Raw genomic sequence first — 19211 nt, forward strand, 5'->3', positions numbered from 1 at the left:
TGCAGAAAATATTTATTTGCTACAAAACAATATAGTAAAGCTGTTGTTACATGAAAACAAAATTGACTAGAAAATATATGAACAAACGTTGCATGCTATTGCAGTAGATATTATTGCATGTAAGTTCATGTACCAAAACAAATTTTTATCCATTCCTGAAAATTATTATTCGTTGTTTACTAAAATGTACTTAGAGTACTTATCCCATAAAAAACATGATGAATATTATTTTTTCTTTACAGAGCTTCAATCTTAAAACAGCAGGATAATACTATTTTCACATGCTACCATTTCTTTCTTCCTAAACTGATTAGTTGTTTAGGTTACACCCAAACTTAGAGAACAGGAATCGAGAATATTACAAATAAACTCAAGTAGTAGACAAAGTATTGGACAAAAGAGCTATTAAATTAAATGGTATTTCCAAACATAGACTAAAAACAGTGTTGTCTAAATTGAATCAAACATTGTGTTGCCTTAATTGAATCTAACATTGTATTGTCACAAACTCTCAAATTAACCGACCATTGATTTAAAAACTGTGTTGTGTTAATTGAATCAAACACTGTGTTGTCTCAATTAAATCAAACACTGTGATGTCACAATTGAATCAAACACTGTGATGTCTCAATTAAATCAAAAACTGTATTATCATAATTGAATCAGACACTGTGCTGTTTTAATTGAACCAAACACTGTGTTGTCTCAATTAAATCTGACACTGTGTTGTCTCAATTGAATCAAACACTGTGATGTCTCAATTAAATCAAACACTGTGTTGTCTCAATTAAATCAGACACTGTGTTGTCTCAATTGAATAAAACACTGTGATGTCTTAATTAAATCAAACACTGTGTTGTCTCAATTAAATCAGACACTGTGTTGTCTCACTTAAATCAGACACTGTGTTGTCAATTAAATCAAACATTGTGTTGTCTCAATTAAATCTGACACTGTGTTGGCAATTAAATCAGACACTGTGTTGTCTTAATTGAACCAAACACTGTGTTGTCTTAATTGAATCAAACACTGTGTTGTCTTAATTGAATCAAACACTGTGATGTCTCAATTGAATCAAACACTGTGTTATCTCAATTAAATCAAACGTGATGTCTCAATTGAATCAAACACTGTGTTATCTCAATTAAATCAAACACTGTGATGTCTTAATTGAATCAAACACTGTGTTGTCTTAATTGAATCAAACACTGTGATGTCTCAATTGAATCAAAAACTGTGGTGACTCATATGAATCAAACACTGTGTTGTCTCAATTAAACCAGACACTGTGTTGTTTTAATTAAATCAAACACAGTGTTGTCTTAATTGAATCAAACACTGTATTCTCTCAATCAAAAACCAGAAACAGTGCTGTCTTAATTAAACCAAACATTAGCCTGTGTCAATTAACTTAAACGATCAAGTTTGTTTTGTTTTGAATGATAACAAAATTCATATATAATGTTGAGCATAACGATTGTCTGCTGTACATGGACGGACATTGTGACATGATATGCCTGCTATTATGAACATATATGTCATTATTAAATCAACTGATAAGAGAATTAGAATGTTCACAACGACAACAAAAACTTTCCACCATATAAAAGATATACAACAGTGCAACAGTATCATAATTATATAAAATGCATCTAAAGGAAAGTAACTCAAAAAAGTTTATTAAAATCTGGTATTCCAGAATTATTTCCCTGTAATGAAAAAAGATCATGTTATCTACAGCATTTAAGAACAAGCCTTGTCTAACATTGGAAACATTGACATTTTTGCCTCAATATAAACAAGTCACCATGCAAAGATAGTTCACAACATGCATTAAGGAGGTTACAAAATTGAAAGTATAAGGTGTATAAAATACTAAAAAAAATATAAAATATTTTATTTTAAATATCAGCAGTATAAATGTTTGGCACTTTTAGTTTAAATATGATTTATCTATTATATATTACAGTTAATTGTGTAAAAAGCCTGTATTAAGTTTATTGGAACCTTTCTTGAGAGTCCTTTCTGGAACTGACCAGTTCCGGTGTCACATGCAGAAACATGGTTATGACGCAAGCAAGACTCAAGCCTACAAACCCTGGGTTGACAGACAGACCTCTAAACCAATAATCCACCACTTAACTTTTTGCACAGCAATTCCATTTATCATTCAACATATAAAAAGGTTTAATCACAATCATAATATTCAAAATTTTGTGAAAAAAAATGTGGCATGACCGATTCTAGCCATGCAAGACAAAAATAATTTGATACAAAATATAGGTTTGATATGAACATTTTACAAAGTACCTGAAATATAATAGGCATGGAATTGTATAAATTGGTTTTACTAATTGCATAGATGTCTGATACATGTAATATGATATGCAAAATATATACATGATAACAAATAGGTATAATCCTTTCTTCTACTACTATCTTTTTATCTTTTGACTGGGTTTTACGTTGCACCAAAACAGTATAGACTAAAGGCCGGCTTTCCAGCTTTATTGGTGGAGGAAGACCTCAACTGCCTCTCTGTGCATTATTTCAGGCAAAAACGGACACCCAAGTAGAACCACTGATGTTTTGTAAGCTAGCTGGATAGCTTTCTCACATGAAAGACTCCGAGGCCACTTGCCAGGCTCAAACCTTCATCGGTGAGAGGCAAGTGGTTTGAAGACAACAACCTTATCTACTGCTTACATTATTCATTAAAATCATGTTTTATATTGATTATGTCATAATCCTGGGGCACAATATAAAGGAACAAGCAACTGCAACGACTCAATAAAACAGTCTTATGCTGGCATTCAATTTAAAGTATATTGGTTGATAAGCAAAGTGTTTAAATGGTTTTATTATAAAATGGTTAGATTGATAGATTTTCATAACATCATATTAAGACATTTTAAATACAAAATGGCTGTTAAAATCTTAAGCCAGTAGACTTATATTTCTCTTGCATACCAAGTTTACTATGGACAAAAAAGACAATCAACAGGAAATAATGGCGACACACTGGACGAAAAGATAAATTGCTGTTTATCTCCAGTAATGTTGCTTGTCCCGTTGTATAAGTCCCAACATAATCCCCCGAGTCAGCGAGGAAACTGTTTTCAGAAATAAGTAATTAATCAGATCTTGACAGTAAAAACATAAAAAGGGCATCAAAGAAATAATTAATCTAAATACTGTAAAATCATTATCATTCGTGGGGCACAAATTTTTCGTGGTTTTCGTGTGTTGGTCAATCTACGAATTTAAGATCCGACGAAATTTTATCCCAACAAATACTTCTTGCCATGTCTCTATTCTATATATTACAAACATGCATTGGCGCTTTTCCAACGATTTTATGTAATGAATGCCCAGAGGTAATGATTAAATTTATTCACAATTGCTGTGAGACACGTAAAGATATGTATATACAGTAAGTAAAATGCACAGCGATTAATGTAAGATTACTTTGCATTAGGTTATTTATTTTATTTTTTTTACAAAAAATTGAAAATCCGCAAATTTAAGAACCCACGAAAATGCGGGTTTTGATAAAACCACGAAATTTCATGCCAACGAATATAAGTGAATTCGCAGTAAGTGTTTTTACACTAGCAGCCAATACATCTTTAGAATGTACATGAACATATCAATATTTATAATAAACTATGTTTTGTGAAAATGACTTATATAAGGAAAGATCTGAAACACAATTTGCATATTTAGTGTGTCGATATGGTGGTAACTTTTCAAAAATTAAAAAAAAAGAACATTCTAAAATGTATGTCTATATAGGTAACATGTTAATTCTATATGTTTTTTTCTAATTCCTTTTGTCTTTTATTTCTAATTTCTTTTCACTACAATTTTTTTCCCATTGCATTCTATTCAATTCATTCTAAACTTCACTACAACATTTTGTTTTGAAATGAAATTAATTGTTTCACCTTTGACATTGAAAAAATATATTTAAGAACATAGATCCTACAGACAAAAAAATAAAACAAATGCACTCATTACTCAAAATATCTAAGATTTATTTTTTTTCGTTTTTCCATCAATGTTGCATAGCTTCATATCAATTTACAACCATGGCTGTCAGTGACTATTCTACCCCCACTAGATCGGTCTTAAATGCTTTCTTGTCAGCTACAATGCCTGCGTCCTTGATAATAACTTCAGTTGTTGGGTGATCGTACACATCTTTTTCGACAGCTTCAATTTTCCTCACCACGTCCATGCCAGACAAAACCTTGCCAAACACGACATGGTGGCCATCTAACCAGGGGGTTGCTATTGTTGTGATAAAGAACTGGGAGCCATTAGTGTTTTCACCTGAAATAAGCAAATAAAACAGTTTGGTTTTTTTGTGATTTTCTATTACAACAGGGTTTCTTTTGTTAAATTATCTAACTACAAATTACTCCATATGGAATGAAAACAAGTAGCCTTCGATAGGACAGTGTGGTGCTTGATGGTAAAACAAGAGCCTGGATGATAAAGAATTTTCTTCAATAGGACAGTGTGGTGCTTGATGGTAAAACAAGAGTCTGGATGATATAGAATTTTCTTCAATAGGACAGTGTGGTGCTTGATGGTAAAACAAGAGCCTGGATGATAAAGAATTTTCTTCAATAGGACAGTGTGGTGCTTGATGGTAAAACAAGAGCCTGGATGATAAAGAATTTTCTTCAATAGGACAGTGTGGTGCTTGATGGTAAAACAAGAGCCTGGATGATATAGAATTTTCTTCAATAGGACAGTGTGGTGCTTAATGGTAAAACAAGAGCCTGGATGATATAGAATTTTCTTCAATAGGACAGTGTGGTGCTTGATGGTAAAACAAGAGTCTGGATGATATAGAATTTTCTTCAATAGGACAGTGTGGTGCTTGATGATAAAACAAGAGTCTGGATGATATAGAATTTTCTTCAATAGGACAGTGTGGTGCTTGATGGTAAAACAAGAGCCTGGATGATAAAGAATTTTCTTCAATAGGACAGTGTGGTGCTTGATGGTAAAACAAGAGTCTGGATGATATAGAATTTTCTTCAATAGGACAGTGTGGTGCTTGATGGTAAAACAAGAGCCTGGATGATAAAGAATTTTCTTCAATAGGACAGTGTGGTGCTTGATGGTAAAACAAGAGTCTGGATAATATAGAATTTTCTTCAATAGGACAGTGTGGTGCTTGATGGTAAAACAAGAGCCTGGATGATATAGAATTTTCTAAGTCCAAAAAGGGTTATTATTCTGTCAAAATCCATGTTAGAGTTATAGGTCTTGGACAGTGACCTCAGTGTGTGAAGTTTTAACCCATTCCCTTTTGTAGTTTTATAGATACCAACTTTCAGGACAAAACTTAACAAAGTGTCATGCCGACACCTGGGTGGGTACAATAGCTCTCCCTATTTTTAGAATAGTTAAAACTTATAATAAACACTGACAATGTCAAAACAATTCAACTTCTCACTGGGGATAATAAGGAAAATTAAAACCATTTTATGCCAGACAATATGTTTTATAGAACATAAGAGTGTCATTTATAAAGCCAATATACTAAACTATTACTTTAAGTAAACATAAACTTTTTCAAGAGCTGTCAGTCAAACAGAGGTTTTGACTATTTAGTGAAAATTGATGCCAGAATCAAACCATAAAAACCTTTCTTTTTTGTCTGGTATTTTAAGTATTTCACATTATATCAGACTAGATCATCATACATGCACTACAATATCCAGTTTTTTAATATTTAATCATTTTAAACCTTCAGCAAAGATCAGCATTCTATTTACTTAAATGACCACTCTATAGCATTTTAAATTTTTTACACAGTACACTGTATAGTAGATTCACTAAATTATGACAACATACCTGCATTAGCCATACTGACCCATCCTGGGCCATAGTGTTTTAAATCAACTAAATTTTCATCATCAAATCTGTCCCCATAGATACTTTTACCCCCAGTGCCATCTCCATTGGTGAAGTCACCACCTGCAAATCATTATACAATATATACCAATACATATCATCTTAAAACAATATCCAAAGATTTCTTATAATTCTAAAGCATGAGAAAGACTTTCTTAATATTCTGTGAAGCTATTATGTAATTCAAATATGTAAGCTTTTACATATTAAAAAGTTTTTTCTGTACGAAATCTGCTGTGGTCATAGTATTATTTTTACAATAGGTTTATCTCTTATATTTGGTTTGCTACTGTATTGCTAATCATGGTCATGCAACTACATAGTTAGGTGAAGAAGCAGGCGCTTGTTTTGGTTGAGTCTATTATGTTTTGTTTAGGGGGTGAGTTGTCATACACAAATTTACAATTTATATGCATTTATTTTTTTCCAATGATTAGTATTATCTTAAATGCTTCTGGGATTATTGTTTTATTAATTCATTTGTAAATAAGATTGTTATATGTCTATTAAGGGAATAATTTTAATGAACACGAAATTAGGTCACACCTTTATGTGTATTGATAACGTGATGGTTTAAGTCAATGAAAACACATCAATATGATTACAATCAGGTAGAGAAAAAGTGTGCAAAGAGTAAATCGATAATCTTTATGTAGCAAACAAACTTTGAATTGCAAGTATTTTTTCATATCTTTTCGGCAGGATAAACTGTCCGAGGAGGGCCAGGCATTTTCGTATCGTAAAATGGCTGCCATTTACAGTATCAAGTGATTATCCCAAGCACCACCGCGACTTTGCGCGGGAATTTTAATTGTAGCTAACCTCGGCGCGTCGCATAGGATGGAAAATACCTTTTTCATATTTTATTGTAATAAATATTTACAAGCTGTGTCTTTCGTTTTTTTTTTATCAATATATAACCAATAATGATGTTAATATGAATAAATAATTATATCTCAAATCTGTGACTATGATTTACAATGAAATTCTACCTTAAGTGTATTAAAAAGGTTTTTTAATTTCCTGTAATTTTATTTTGTGATTTATAATGCTTCAAAGCAGTCAATTGACCGTGAATTTTCTTTTCATATTTTGATTTTCTTGAAATCATTTTTCTCATCTGAAGGCATGCAACTTTAATATGATGATACATTAATTACATTCCATGAAAATGTTTAAAGATTAAAATATCTCATGACATGTTTGTTCATTTTACATTACACCTTTAATTCAGCAAACATAAAGTCTTCACAAAAAGTAGTATGCAATCGTACCTATATTACATACGAATGTATGTAATATTTTTCTTGTTTATTCAAGAACTTGGAACAGCACTTCTTTTTTTCTACTGTAAATCCATTTACTTGCATTTTCCTGTCAGAAAAAAGTCTTTAAAGTAATCTTTTTTTTCCCCCTAAATTTAAATTACAAAAAAAAGTTCCATGTTTGCAAAAAGAAAACAAGAGGGCCATGATGGCGCTAAAGTCGCTCACCTGTATAAAGGCCCCCAGAGCGGGGCCATTTTAAACCCAAGGGCTTTTATTTGAACAAACTTGGTAGACACCCATTAGAAGATGTTTCATGCTAACCATCTAAGGTCTAGCTCGTTGAGTTTTTTAAAAAAGATTTTTTTAAGTTTTAACTATACACATATAGTTAAAAGCAAGGACACCCCTAGGGCGGGGCCAGCTTTGACCCCAGGGCTTTTATTTGAACAAACTTTGAAGACACTCACTAGAAGATGTTTCATGCTTAATATCTAAACTCTAGCTATTTGTTTTTTTTTCAAAGAAGATTTTTAAGTTTTTCCTATACACATATAAGGAAAATTAATGTCCCCGGGGCGGGGCCAATTTTGACCCTAAGGCTTTTATTTGAACAAACTTTGAAGACACTAACTGGAAGATGTTTCATGCTTAATATCTAAATTCTAGCTATTTGGGTTTTTTCAAAGAAGATTTTTTAAGTTTTTGCTATACACATAAATAAAATCAATGACCCCCGGGGCAGGGCCAATCTAAATTCTAGCTATTTGGGTTTTTTCAAAGAAGATTTTTTTAAAAAGTTTTTGCAATGCACATATAAGGAAAATCAATGACCCCCGGGGCAGGGCCAATTTTGATCCCAGGGCTCTTACTTGAACAAATTTGGTAGACACCCATTTAAACATCTTTCATGCTAAATATCTTAGCTGTAGCTCTTTGGGTTCTTTAAAAGAAGATTTTTTAAGTTTTTACTCTATGCATATAGGGAAAATCAATGACCCCCTGAGGCGGGCCAATTTTGACCCCAGGGCTTTTATTTGAACAAACTTGATAGACACTCATTAGAAGATGATTCATGCCAAATATCTTAGCTCTAGCTCTATGGGTTCTTTAAAAGAAGATTTTTTAAGATTTTACTATATGCATATAGGGAAAATCAATGACCCCCTGGGGTGGGGCCAATTTTGACCCTAGGGCTTTTATTTGAACAAACTTGGTAGACACCCATTAGAAGATGTTTCATGCCAAATATCTTAGCTCTAGCTCTTTGGGTTCTTTAAAAGAAAATTTTTTAAGTTTTTACTATATGCATATAGGGAAAATCAATGACCCCTGGGGCGGGGCCAATTTTGACCCCAGGGCTTTTATTTGAACAACCTTGATAGACACTCACTAGAAGATGTTTCATGCCAAATATCTAAGCTCTACCTCTTTGGGTTTTTTAAAAGAAGATATTTTAAGTTTTTTCTATCGGTTGCCATGGCAACCAGAGTTCTGCATGGAATTAAATTCTTTGAACAATTTTTAAAGGTGAACACCAAAGGAACATTCCTGTGGAGTTTGGATGAAATTGGCTCAGCGGTTTATGAGGAGATGTCATCTAAAGTAAAAGTTTACGGACGGACGACGGATGGACGAAAAGCGATCACAAAAGCTCACCCTGTCACTTTGTGACAGGTGAGCTAAAAACAATAAAAACTATGTATTCCTGGTGCCATTATATATTGGGGTATGTAGTGTTATAAAGGTCATGGTTACACATGTACATTATAATGTCCCCCATAAGCTGACCATAGGCAAACAGCCTAGTACGAAGTTTGAGCACTTGCATGTGAGAATATTTTCCACTTGGTGTTTTAACTATAAATAAGTGAAACTGTGAGTAGTGACAATAAATTTCCCATTTTTGAGTGTCAGGGTCATTGAGTTAATAGGTCAAAATTGATCTACTGTCCAAACAGTATTCAATATTGGTCTTTACTTCAAGTTCAACAGAATTGATCATTTATTTCTGACAATGTTTGAATGATATACAGTACAACCACAACACAGTGGCCCTCAATAGAGCAATCTCTTCCATACAAAAACAGCACAATTTTTCCTAATTAAAGACCTAACAAATTGTTTCAACCTCTGTTGAACAACATCATTATTAAAGCAACAATCATATTCAATGCCTCCCAAAGGGTATTGCTCTACAGGGCTTGACAAATCCACTTGTCTGCTGGTAATCACAATTAGAAACAGCAACCAAATCTTTGTCTCCTAGAAGGTGTTGCTATACAGGGGTTGCACTGTATCATTGATTGTTTTCAATCTTGCAGCAAATAAGAAAATAAGTGTTTAACAAACCAACAAAAAGACCTATAAACTTATTGCTTTAAAAGATAAACTAGAACTGTGTCCAAAGGACACGGATGCCCCCACTGACAACATGTATATGGTATATAGTGAAAAAATCAACAAAGGGCCATAATTCTCTTAAATTTGGTCGCAGCAAAAATTCCTTCCTTTACTACCATCTACACATTAAGGTTATTCATCCCTGGAAGTTTAAGCAAAATCTGCCATTTGGTTTAAGAGGAGTTGCGTTCACAAAATTTCTATATGGTATATAGTGAAAAAATCAACAAAGGGCCATAATTCTCTTAAATTTGGTCGCAGCAAAAATTCCTTCCTTTACTACCATCTACACATTAAGGTTATTCATCCCTGGAAGTTTAAGCAAAATCTGCCATTTGGTTTAAGAGGAGTTGCGTTCACAAAATTTCTATATGGTATATAGTGAAAAAATCAACAAAGGGCCATAATTCTCTTAAATTTGGTCGCAGCAAAAATTCCTTCCTTTACTACCATCTACACATTAAGGTTGTTCATCCCTGAAAGTTTAAGCAAAATCTGCCATCCGGTTTAAGAGGAGTTGCGTACACAACATTTCTACATAGTATTTAGTGAAACAAGAGGGCCATGATGGCCCTGAGGTCGTTCACCTGTATATAGCCCCCCCCCCCCCGGCCAATTTTTACCCAAGGGCTTTGATTTGAACAGACTTGGTAGACACCCATAAGAAGATGTTTCATGCTAAACATCTAAGTTCTAGCTCATTGGGTTTTTTAAAAGAAGATTTTTTAAGTTTTTACTATACACATATAGTTAAAAAACAATGACACCCCTGGGGCAGGGCCAGTTTTGGACCCCCGGGCTTTTATTTGAACAAACTTTGTAGATATTTACTTAAAGATGTTTCATGTATAATATCTAAACTCAAGCTATTTGGGTTTTTTCAAAGAAGATTTTTAAGTTTTTGCTATACACATATAAGGAAAATCAATGACCCCCGGGGCGGGGCCAGTTTTGACCCCAGGGCTTTTATTTGAACATACTTGGTAGACACCCATTAGAACATGTTTCATGCTAAATATCTTAGCTCTAGCTCTTTGAGTTCTTTAAAAGAAGATTTTTTAAGTTTTTACTATATGCATATAGGGAAAATCAATGACCCCCTGGGGCGGGGCCAATTTTGACCCTAGGGCTTTTATTTGAACAAACTTGGTAGACACTCATTAGAAGATGTTTCATGCTAAATATCTTAGCTCTAGCTCTTTGGGTTCTTTAAAAGAAGATTTTTTAAGTTTTTACTATATGCATATAGGGAAAATCTATGACCCCCTGGGACGGGGCCAATTTTGACCCCAGGGCTTTTATTTGAACAAACTTGGTAGACATTCACTAGAAGATGTTTCATGCCAAATATCTAAGCTCTAGCTCTTACGGTTCTTTAAAAGAAGATTTTTTAAGTTTTTACTATATGCATATAGGGAAAATCAATGACCCCCGGGGCGGGGCCAATTTTGACCCCAGGGCTTTTATTTGAACAAACTTGGTAGACATTCACTAGAAGATATTTCATGTCAAATATCTTAGCTCTAGCTCTTTGGGTTCTTTAAAAGAAGATTTTTTAAGTTTTTACTATATGCATATAGGGAAAATCTATGACCCCCTGGGGCAGGGCCAATTTTGACCTCAGGGCTTTTATTTGAACAAACTTGGTAGACACTCATTAGAATATGTTTCATGCTAAATATCTTAGCTCTAGCTCTTTGGGTTCTTTAAAAGAAGATTTTTAAGTTTTTACTATATGCATATAGGGAAAATCAATGAACCCCTGGGGCGGGGCCAATTTTGACCCCAGGGCTTTTATTTGAACAAACTTGGTAGACATTCACTAGAAGATGTTTCATGCCAAATATCTAAGCTCTAGCTTTACAGTTCTTTAAAAGAAGATTTTTTAAGTTTTTACTATATGCATATAGGGAAAATCAATGACCCCCGGGCCGGGGCAATTTTGACCCCAGGGCTTTTATTTGAACAAACTTGGTAGACACTCACTAGAAGATGTTTCATGCCAAATATCTTAGCTCTAGCTCTTTGGGTTCTTTAAAAGAAGATTTTTTAAGTTTTTACTATATGCATATAGGGAAAATCTATGACCCCCGGGCAGGGCCAATTTTGACCTCAGGGCTTTTATTTGAACAAACTTGGTAGACACTCATTAGAAGATGTTTCATGCTAAATATCTTAGCTCTAGCTCTTTGGGTTCTTTAAAAGAAGATTTTTTAAGTTTTTACTATATGCATATAGGGAAAATCAATGACCCCCTGGGGCGGGGCCAATTTTGACCCTAGGGCTTTTATTTGAACAAACTTGGTAGACACTCATTAGAAGATGTTTCATGCCAAATATCTAAGCTCTAGCTCTTTGGGTTCTTTAAAAGAAGATATTTAAAGATTTTTCTTTCGGTTGCCATGGCAACCAGAGTTCTGCATGAAATGGAATTCTTTGAACAATCTTGATAGAGCTTCATACAAAGAGTATTCCTGCCAAGTTTCATTAACATTGGCCTTGCGGTATCATAGAAGATGTCCTTAGAATATCTAAAATGTGGACGGACGACAGACGACGGACGCCATTTGGTTGGCCATCCTAAAAGCTCACCTGCACTTTGTGCAAGGTGAGCTAAAAATCAACAAAGGGCCATAATTCTGTTAAATTTGGTTGCAGCAAAAATTCCTTCCTTTACTGCCATCTACACATTAAGGTTGTTCATCCCTGAAAGTTTAAGCAAAATCTGCCATCCGGTTTAAGAGGAGTTGCGTTCACAAGATTTCGGGACGTACGGACGGACGTACGGACGGACAGACGGACGGACAAGTGCAACGCTATATGCTCCCACTCTGTGGGGGCATAAAAAAGAGCAGCATATTATGACATCTTACTCCTCCAAAGGGGTTTTAAAACTAAATTTCAAAAATATTAATTTGCTTATTTTTCTTTAATCTTCCTAAACAATTTTTCACACTGTAAGATAATTCATGTAAAATTACAATACAATATTGAATTCAAAGGTATACCTTGAATCATAAACTTGTCTATCACTCTGTGAAATTTGCTCCCTTTGTATCCATAACCATTCTCATATGTAGAAAGTTGAACAAAGTTTTTAACAGTTTTTGGGACAATCTCTCCAAATAAACCAATCTCAATTCTACCAGCAGGCTCATCGCCAATGCTTATATCAAAATAAACAACATCTGTCACTTGAGCTTGTTCTGCTCTCTGAAATAAAAAAAAATCAATCATTTATTATGTAATTGTAACGAATGACTTCATCATGTATTGAGAATTCTTTTTCTTATGTCTTTTACAACAAGTATTTTATGATCTACATGTTGACCATGCCCACCTGCACTAAATTTAACGTGCAGTCTAGTAATCAGAGTCTATCCTGTTAGGATCTCATTATCTTTAAATTTTGAGATTGTAAACCAATAAACTCAGAATGGACTGTTCCAAATTTAAAGCAGAACAAATCCATTACAAAAATTTAGCAGGTTTACTATCATAACTAGGTGACACATTGTTAGGTTACTATATGCAAATCTACAATAGATTAAAAATAAAAGACAGTCATTAAGTTCTACAAAAAATTCTGTCAAATATTGTTGGAGCAATTTAAAATTTATAGTAAGGCTCAAACCTTAGCAGAGATATTCAACCTAGGGCTAGACTAGACAGTAAATGGCAAACTAAGAAATTATTCTTAGATGGTTCTGTGTCCTTGACAATTAAAATTTCTCATGTGAATCATAAATTCATGATAAACATATTAAACAAGGTCTATTGGAACAAGTAGCCCTTCTTACATGTAGATACTGTGCCACTTACATTCTCCTAATCATGTGAGCATAATTATCAATAACATGACATACTCCCTTGCTATACCGAAATATGTACTTGAATTTCTATTTTCCCATTAAGGAGAATGGCAACATTGTGAATTGACTTAGACCTATGTGCTACCACAGCTCTAAGTATGGTGCCAGAATTAACAGACTGAGCTACCTGGCCCTTACAATGTCTCACCAATAAATAAATTGAGCCGTGTCATGACAAAACCAACATAATGGGTTTGCGACCAGCATGGATCCAGACCAGCCTGCGCATCCGCGCAGTCTGATCAGGATCCATGCTGTTCGCTTACCAACTCTATTACAAGTGGAGAAACTGACAGCGAACAGCATGGATCCTGATCAGACTGCGCAGATGTTGGTTTTGTCATGACACGGCTCAATTGTTCTTTATCACCTCATTATCCTTAAATATCTTTGTTGCAGTTCAGAACTGTTCACTATTTAGGGGATATAATATATAAGCGGCTGAACAGCTCAGTCGGTAGAGCCGTGGTATAGTATTGGGTGGGTCCTGGGTTAGAGTCCCGGTCAGACTACACATTTTTCTCTCCCTGTGACATCTTCATTATTGATTTCTGCTGCAAATATTAACCTTTGTCCAACTAATTGTTCTGCATGATGAGACATTGTGCTATTTTGTGTCTTGACAATGTCACGGGTCAGAACTGTTCACTAATTAGGAGAGAAAATGTGAGCGGCGGAACAGTATTTCGAGGGTCCCAGGTTCGAGTCTCGGTTAGGCAGCACATTTTTTCCACCCTGTGACATATGGTGCCCAACGTGGGGCCGTGACTGATATAGCTCATAGTTTAATTTACATTGCTCTGTAACTCTGTGAAATTGGAGGACGAATTTCAATATAGCAGGGGAGTAAGGGTGTAAAGGTTTACTGGTATACTGATATATTGCAATATGAAAAAATAAATTTTGTACCGCCGTACGATTTTTGGAATAATGTTATTTTATAAAAAGCATAATTTTCAATTAATTGCCTTCTAATTTCGTACAAATTGCGAATAAAATCTTATATTGGCAAATTTTATTGGCGCTAACGTAAGATAAAAATATCGGACAACTAGTACACTTAAAAGTCAATAAGTGGCCGCATTATTTACATAAGCTGCCCAGATGTGTAAAGTCACACACAACTAGTTTTGTTTATCAAATTGTGTGACACTTTTAGTTGTTCCTAACAAATGGGTAAATTCTGTAGGACCTATATCACAGAAGGAGTTTTTAAATTATTGTACAAGCTTTAATACTGTGAAAGAAATAAAGTTGAAAGATTTTCAGTATAAGATTAATCAAAAAATTCTTGTAACAAATATATTTTTACATCAAATAGGTATTAGAGATAATGATTTATGCTCATATTGTAACATTGATAGAGAAACGATTTAACATTTATTCTATCAATGCCCGTATACCAATATTTTTCTTTTAGAATTGAAAGACTGGCTTAGAGATAAGTGTTTTGTCGATTTTGATATTTCTGACATTAAAGGCATACTGTTCTCGTATTATGGAAAACATTATATTTTGAATTTTGTAACATTATTAGCAAAATAGTATGTTTATAAAACAAAATTTAGAGAAAACTGTCAAAATTACTTAAATATAAATACGTTTTTAATATACATAAAAAAACAATTAAAAAAGCAAGAATATATAGCTTTTTTAAATGGAGATGTAATTTCTTTTCATAATTTGTGGCAAAATCTTATTCAAAAATTATCCCTTGATGATGAGTAACCTTAAATTTTATATCAGAATACTGATAAGGAAATTATAGCAACATAAAAGATTTTTAAAATATAATCAGACAACCTAAATGAGAAACGTACATACAGGCCTCTATACGAACAATATTTTTGGTGTTTTTTTTTTTTTTTTTTTTTTTTCAATGTGAATTTATATTAATATAATTATATCTTTTCTCATATATGAGTAAAAAACAAATACTTATGTGTATTTGATTATATTTATTATATCTATTAATCTTGTTGCATTATTAAGTAGCATGTCATAATTTTATAGCCCATGCATTATTTTTATAATTATTATTTACAATTTACATAATTATGTTGTCCTTGTCATATTGTGTATATTATATTGTATATATTGTTTGTTAGAAAACTTGTAAGGTGAAATAGCGGATGGATCCCTGACCCTATTATGACGGGGACAAAAAAATTGTGTGACACTTTACATTCTATTTAGTTCTTACATTTTTATTAAGTTTCTACTTAGAATATATACATATAATAATAATATAATTATACTGTTACTCCATCTTCACATCAAAACATATACATGACAATAGGTTTTTGTTTGTTTGTTTTCATTTTACGCCTTTTTCCAACAGTATTTCAGTCATATAGGCGAGTAGTTTCCTAATCATCGTTCCTGGAGAGTTACACCAGTACTAGACTACCTTCCTCCGCGCTAAACTACCAAAGCATCTCCTGGGGATCGAACCCACGCCAGAGAGGTAACTGGATTAGAAGTCATCGACTCTAACCCCTCGACCACGGAGGCGGTTTATGACAATACAATGTAGGTATTGCAATATATTGCAATACGCTTTGGAAAAAAAAGGCAATATATTGCAATACGGATTTTGCCGTATTGTTACACCCCTACAGGGGAGTATGTCTAGGTTCAGAACTGTTCACTGATTGGGGAGAAAATGTGTAAGCGGCCGGACAGCTCAGTCGGTAGAGCTGCAGAACGGTATTCCTAGGGTCCTGGGTTCGAGTCCCGGTCATGCTGCACATTATCCTCACCTTGTGACAGCAATATCTCGCCTCTACTGTAATAGCGAGATTCTGACCCAGAACGAAAATATCTCAGAATCAAGCTTCGGCACGTCAATATATTTTGACTAATATTAACCTGTATTTCCTACCAAATAGCCTACAAATGTTTAAGTAAAATTCAAATATTTTCTTATTTAAAGTAGGGCTGATATTGAATTGCTATATCGATATATCATCGATATTTATCATCCGATACAATATCTATACACATTTTCAAATATGGATACAAGCCAAAATTTATTTATTTCTGTTAGTAAATATATTCCTCTCAATTTTGCCTTATAAGAGAAGTCACTTTTTTCCAGTTTTCTAGGCTAACTTGAACTTTAAAAACTCTGTTTTCAAATGTCAGTGGCAAAAATAACAGAAAAAAGAAAATTTCTGTTAGTTTGTAGTATTTGTAGTCTAACACAAGCATGCATAACACCATGAACACAATTTATAACACACATTTAAAGGTTTTTAATTGAATCTACAGTTAAAGTAGATTTATCAATATATCGTCGATATTTGTCTCTCGATATATCAATACAAAATTGTCCATCAATAACAGCCCTAATTTAAAGGTGATAAAACTTTAATAAAACCTTAAACCTACAATTTTGTTTCATAAAACATCAGGGTTCTCACTAGGACTTTAAAACATGGAGTCCATGGACTCCCAACCATGAAAAAGTTGGAGTCCAAAAGCGCGTCGCAATATACAGATTAGTCATTCAATGCTCACAATAGCATTGCTGATATTTTTATCTTCAAGAGACTTCCAAGGTTTATAGTTATTCAAAAGAAACTCTGAACTACATAGTATAATTATTATTGTTTTGTTGTTAATATTTATTATGAAATTATTTCATTATAATGCATCAACACATGGAAATCATTTTTTTTCTCACTTTTATACCAAATGTAATTTTATTCTGGTTAAGAAAGTCCACTCTAAAGACAAAAAGTTTGTATTAGTAAAAAAAACGTAAATGTATATAGGCAGCGTTTAGCGGAATGAATAGGAAAATCATGTACAGCTTCACACAGTGTGTAAGAGATTCATCCGATCGACAATTGTTTTAGCAAATATCTTCAAAAGGGGGCAAATTGAAGATCGATATTTAAAGATTTAATGTTGATTAAATAATAAAGAAACAATTCATTCGCATGTTTGGCTTGGAAACCGAGAATTTTTGCGAAATTTTAGGGTTTCTGGCGAACGTGAAATCGCCGATGTTCGGGATCATTTTTTTTTTCAAAGAAAAGCGTATGTGTACCTGGCATTTCGGCACAATATCTTAAATTCTCATGTAGAAAGTTTTTGCAAGAATAAAACTGAAGCAAAATTGTGCCTAGAAAATGCCGAAAATATTCGACAATCATTATAATGCCGAACATATATGACAATCATTCATCATTTGTAATTTGAGAAAACAGTCTTTAAACTTGCGGCGTAAATAGTCGATAATTTTATCCTTTTGTCGGTAAAATTTGCTAATTTCCAATCAACTATTGATCAAAGATATAAAGTTATCACCTTGTGTTATATCTGGTAATTACATGTACTGTACAGCGCGTGTATACATTAGTCTGATCACTATTGCGTGATAATGATCGGAAGCGTTAATGCCGTTATCGCTGATTGGCTAATCGCTTCACGGGTCGATGTGCATAGGACCGCCTACCTATCGACTGACACGCGCTGACACATTTGTGAATTTGTGGTTGTGAACAATCGGTAATGTTTATGCGTACCCAGGCAAAATTAAGCGTACGTGGAATCCTTGCTCTGAAATATTTGCGTCCAGCTGTAATAAACATGTGTTTTAAATAAGCGTCCCCAAGAACCCTGAAACATATGGTGTGAAGAAATATTTGTTTGCCTTTTTCACCTAAAAAGTTGACAAGACTACAAGGTGGGAATATATTTGTGGTGAAATGGTACGAGGGCGAAACATTAAAAAAAATCATCAACTCGGATACTTTTTACTACAGACAAGTTCTTCTCACTTATTATTTAATAAGTCACAATATTCAACTAATAGTAATAAACATGCATACTGTTTCTATCGATAAACAAGAAACTGTCAAAAACACGAAATATGACAACAAAGAATTCATTTTTCCACGTTGAATCATCTCCGTTCGACAGACGCTTTCAGCTTTTTGTTACATTTGTTTCGTCATCAAACTCAAACGTCCCGTTTTTATTCAGAAGTAAATGAACAAATCGTTATGATTTTTTATGCTGATGCCTTCAGGAAGATTAAAAAAGTGTAAACGTAACAAAAAAAAAATTAAAACACAAGGATAATAAGATAATTAAGCGAAATATTACTTGAAAACTGTCTTCCGCCTTTACTCTTGTTACTAATCTATATTTAGAATTGGGAATTTCCTTTTGGAATTCCTCTGGATTTATCATGATGGGACTGTGCCTAATTTAGGTGTATGTGTAATATTTTCAGAAAGTATTGATTTATACAATGTCCAGTGAAAGATTTTGTATTTTGTTAGCAAAATGTCTTGGTAAGAAAAAAGAGAAGAAGTTACTGAAATCATCCACATCAAAGGTTGAAATTTTGCCAGGCACACTTTTACTGTTTTTAGATATTGTCAAAAATTCAAGTAATCATTTACAGTTTGTATTAGAAACTCTAGACCAGGAAGATGTAGAGGTGACTTGTGACCGTGATGACTTTAATGAGATCAGCAAAGAAGAATATGAACTTTTGATAAGTGTACCAACATGTGCTGATCGGTATCAAATCTTTCTGAATAAAGAATGGATGCAGGAAGGACAAAAGTTAAAAGTTGGAGATTATGTAGAAGTTTATGATAAAGCCTCGGCAAAGGATTTAATAGGAATTCTACGTTACAGGGGCCATGTACAAGGTGTTAGTGGAATTCACTTTGGCGTTGAGCTTGTGGTAAGATACCAGTTAGTCTATAGTTGA

At 33.6% G+C, this 19211-nt stretch overlaps 2 protein-coding genes across 3 annotated transcripts in view; one reads left to right on the plus strand and one right to left on the minus strand.

Annotated features, from left to right (window-relative positions):
• LOC132750438 (peptidyl-prolyl cis-trans isomerase 6-like) lies at nt 1-18713 on the minus strand. Of its 2 annotated transcripts, none has more exons than XM_060740423.1 (4): nt 18593-18713; nt 12611-12815; nt 5875-5997; nt 1-4335 (listed from the first exon to the last, which is right to left on the minus strand). In XM_060740423.1, exons 1-4 carry the CDS (start codon nt 18677-18679, stop codon nt 4106-4108), a joined length of 645 nt encoding a protein of 214 aa, XP_060596406.1. In that variant the 5' UTR covers nt 18680-18713; the 3' UTR covers nt 1-4105. The 2 variants fall into 2 exon arrangements, with proteins under 2 accessions (XP_060596406.1, XP_060596407.1); XM_060740424.1 differs by lacking the exon at nt 18593-18713 and adding an exon at nt 18316-18477.
• LOC132750443 (ubiquitin carboxyl-terminal hydrolase CYLD-like) overlaps nt 18611-19211 on the plus strand; it is a 25643-nt gene continuing 25042 nt past the window's right edge. Inside the window, exon 1 of the mRNA XM_060740432.1 lies at nt 18611-19184. Coding sequence (XP_060596415.1) covers nt 18741-19184 — 444 coding nt within the window. The 5' untranslated portion in view covers nt 18611-18740. The remainder of the gene's footprint in view (nt 19185-19211) is intronic.

Source organism: Ruditapes philippinarum, unplaced genomic scaffold (genome assembly GCF_026571515.1).
Source record: "Ruditapes philippinarum isolate M1 unplaced genomic scaffold, ASM2657151v2 ctg397_1_1_1_1, whole genome shotgun sequence".
Classification (NCBI taxonomy): domain Eukaryota; kingdom Metazoa; phylum Mollusca; class Bivalvia; order Venerida; family Veneridae; genus Ruditapes; species Ruditapes philippinarum.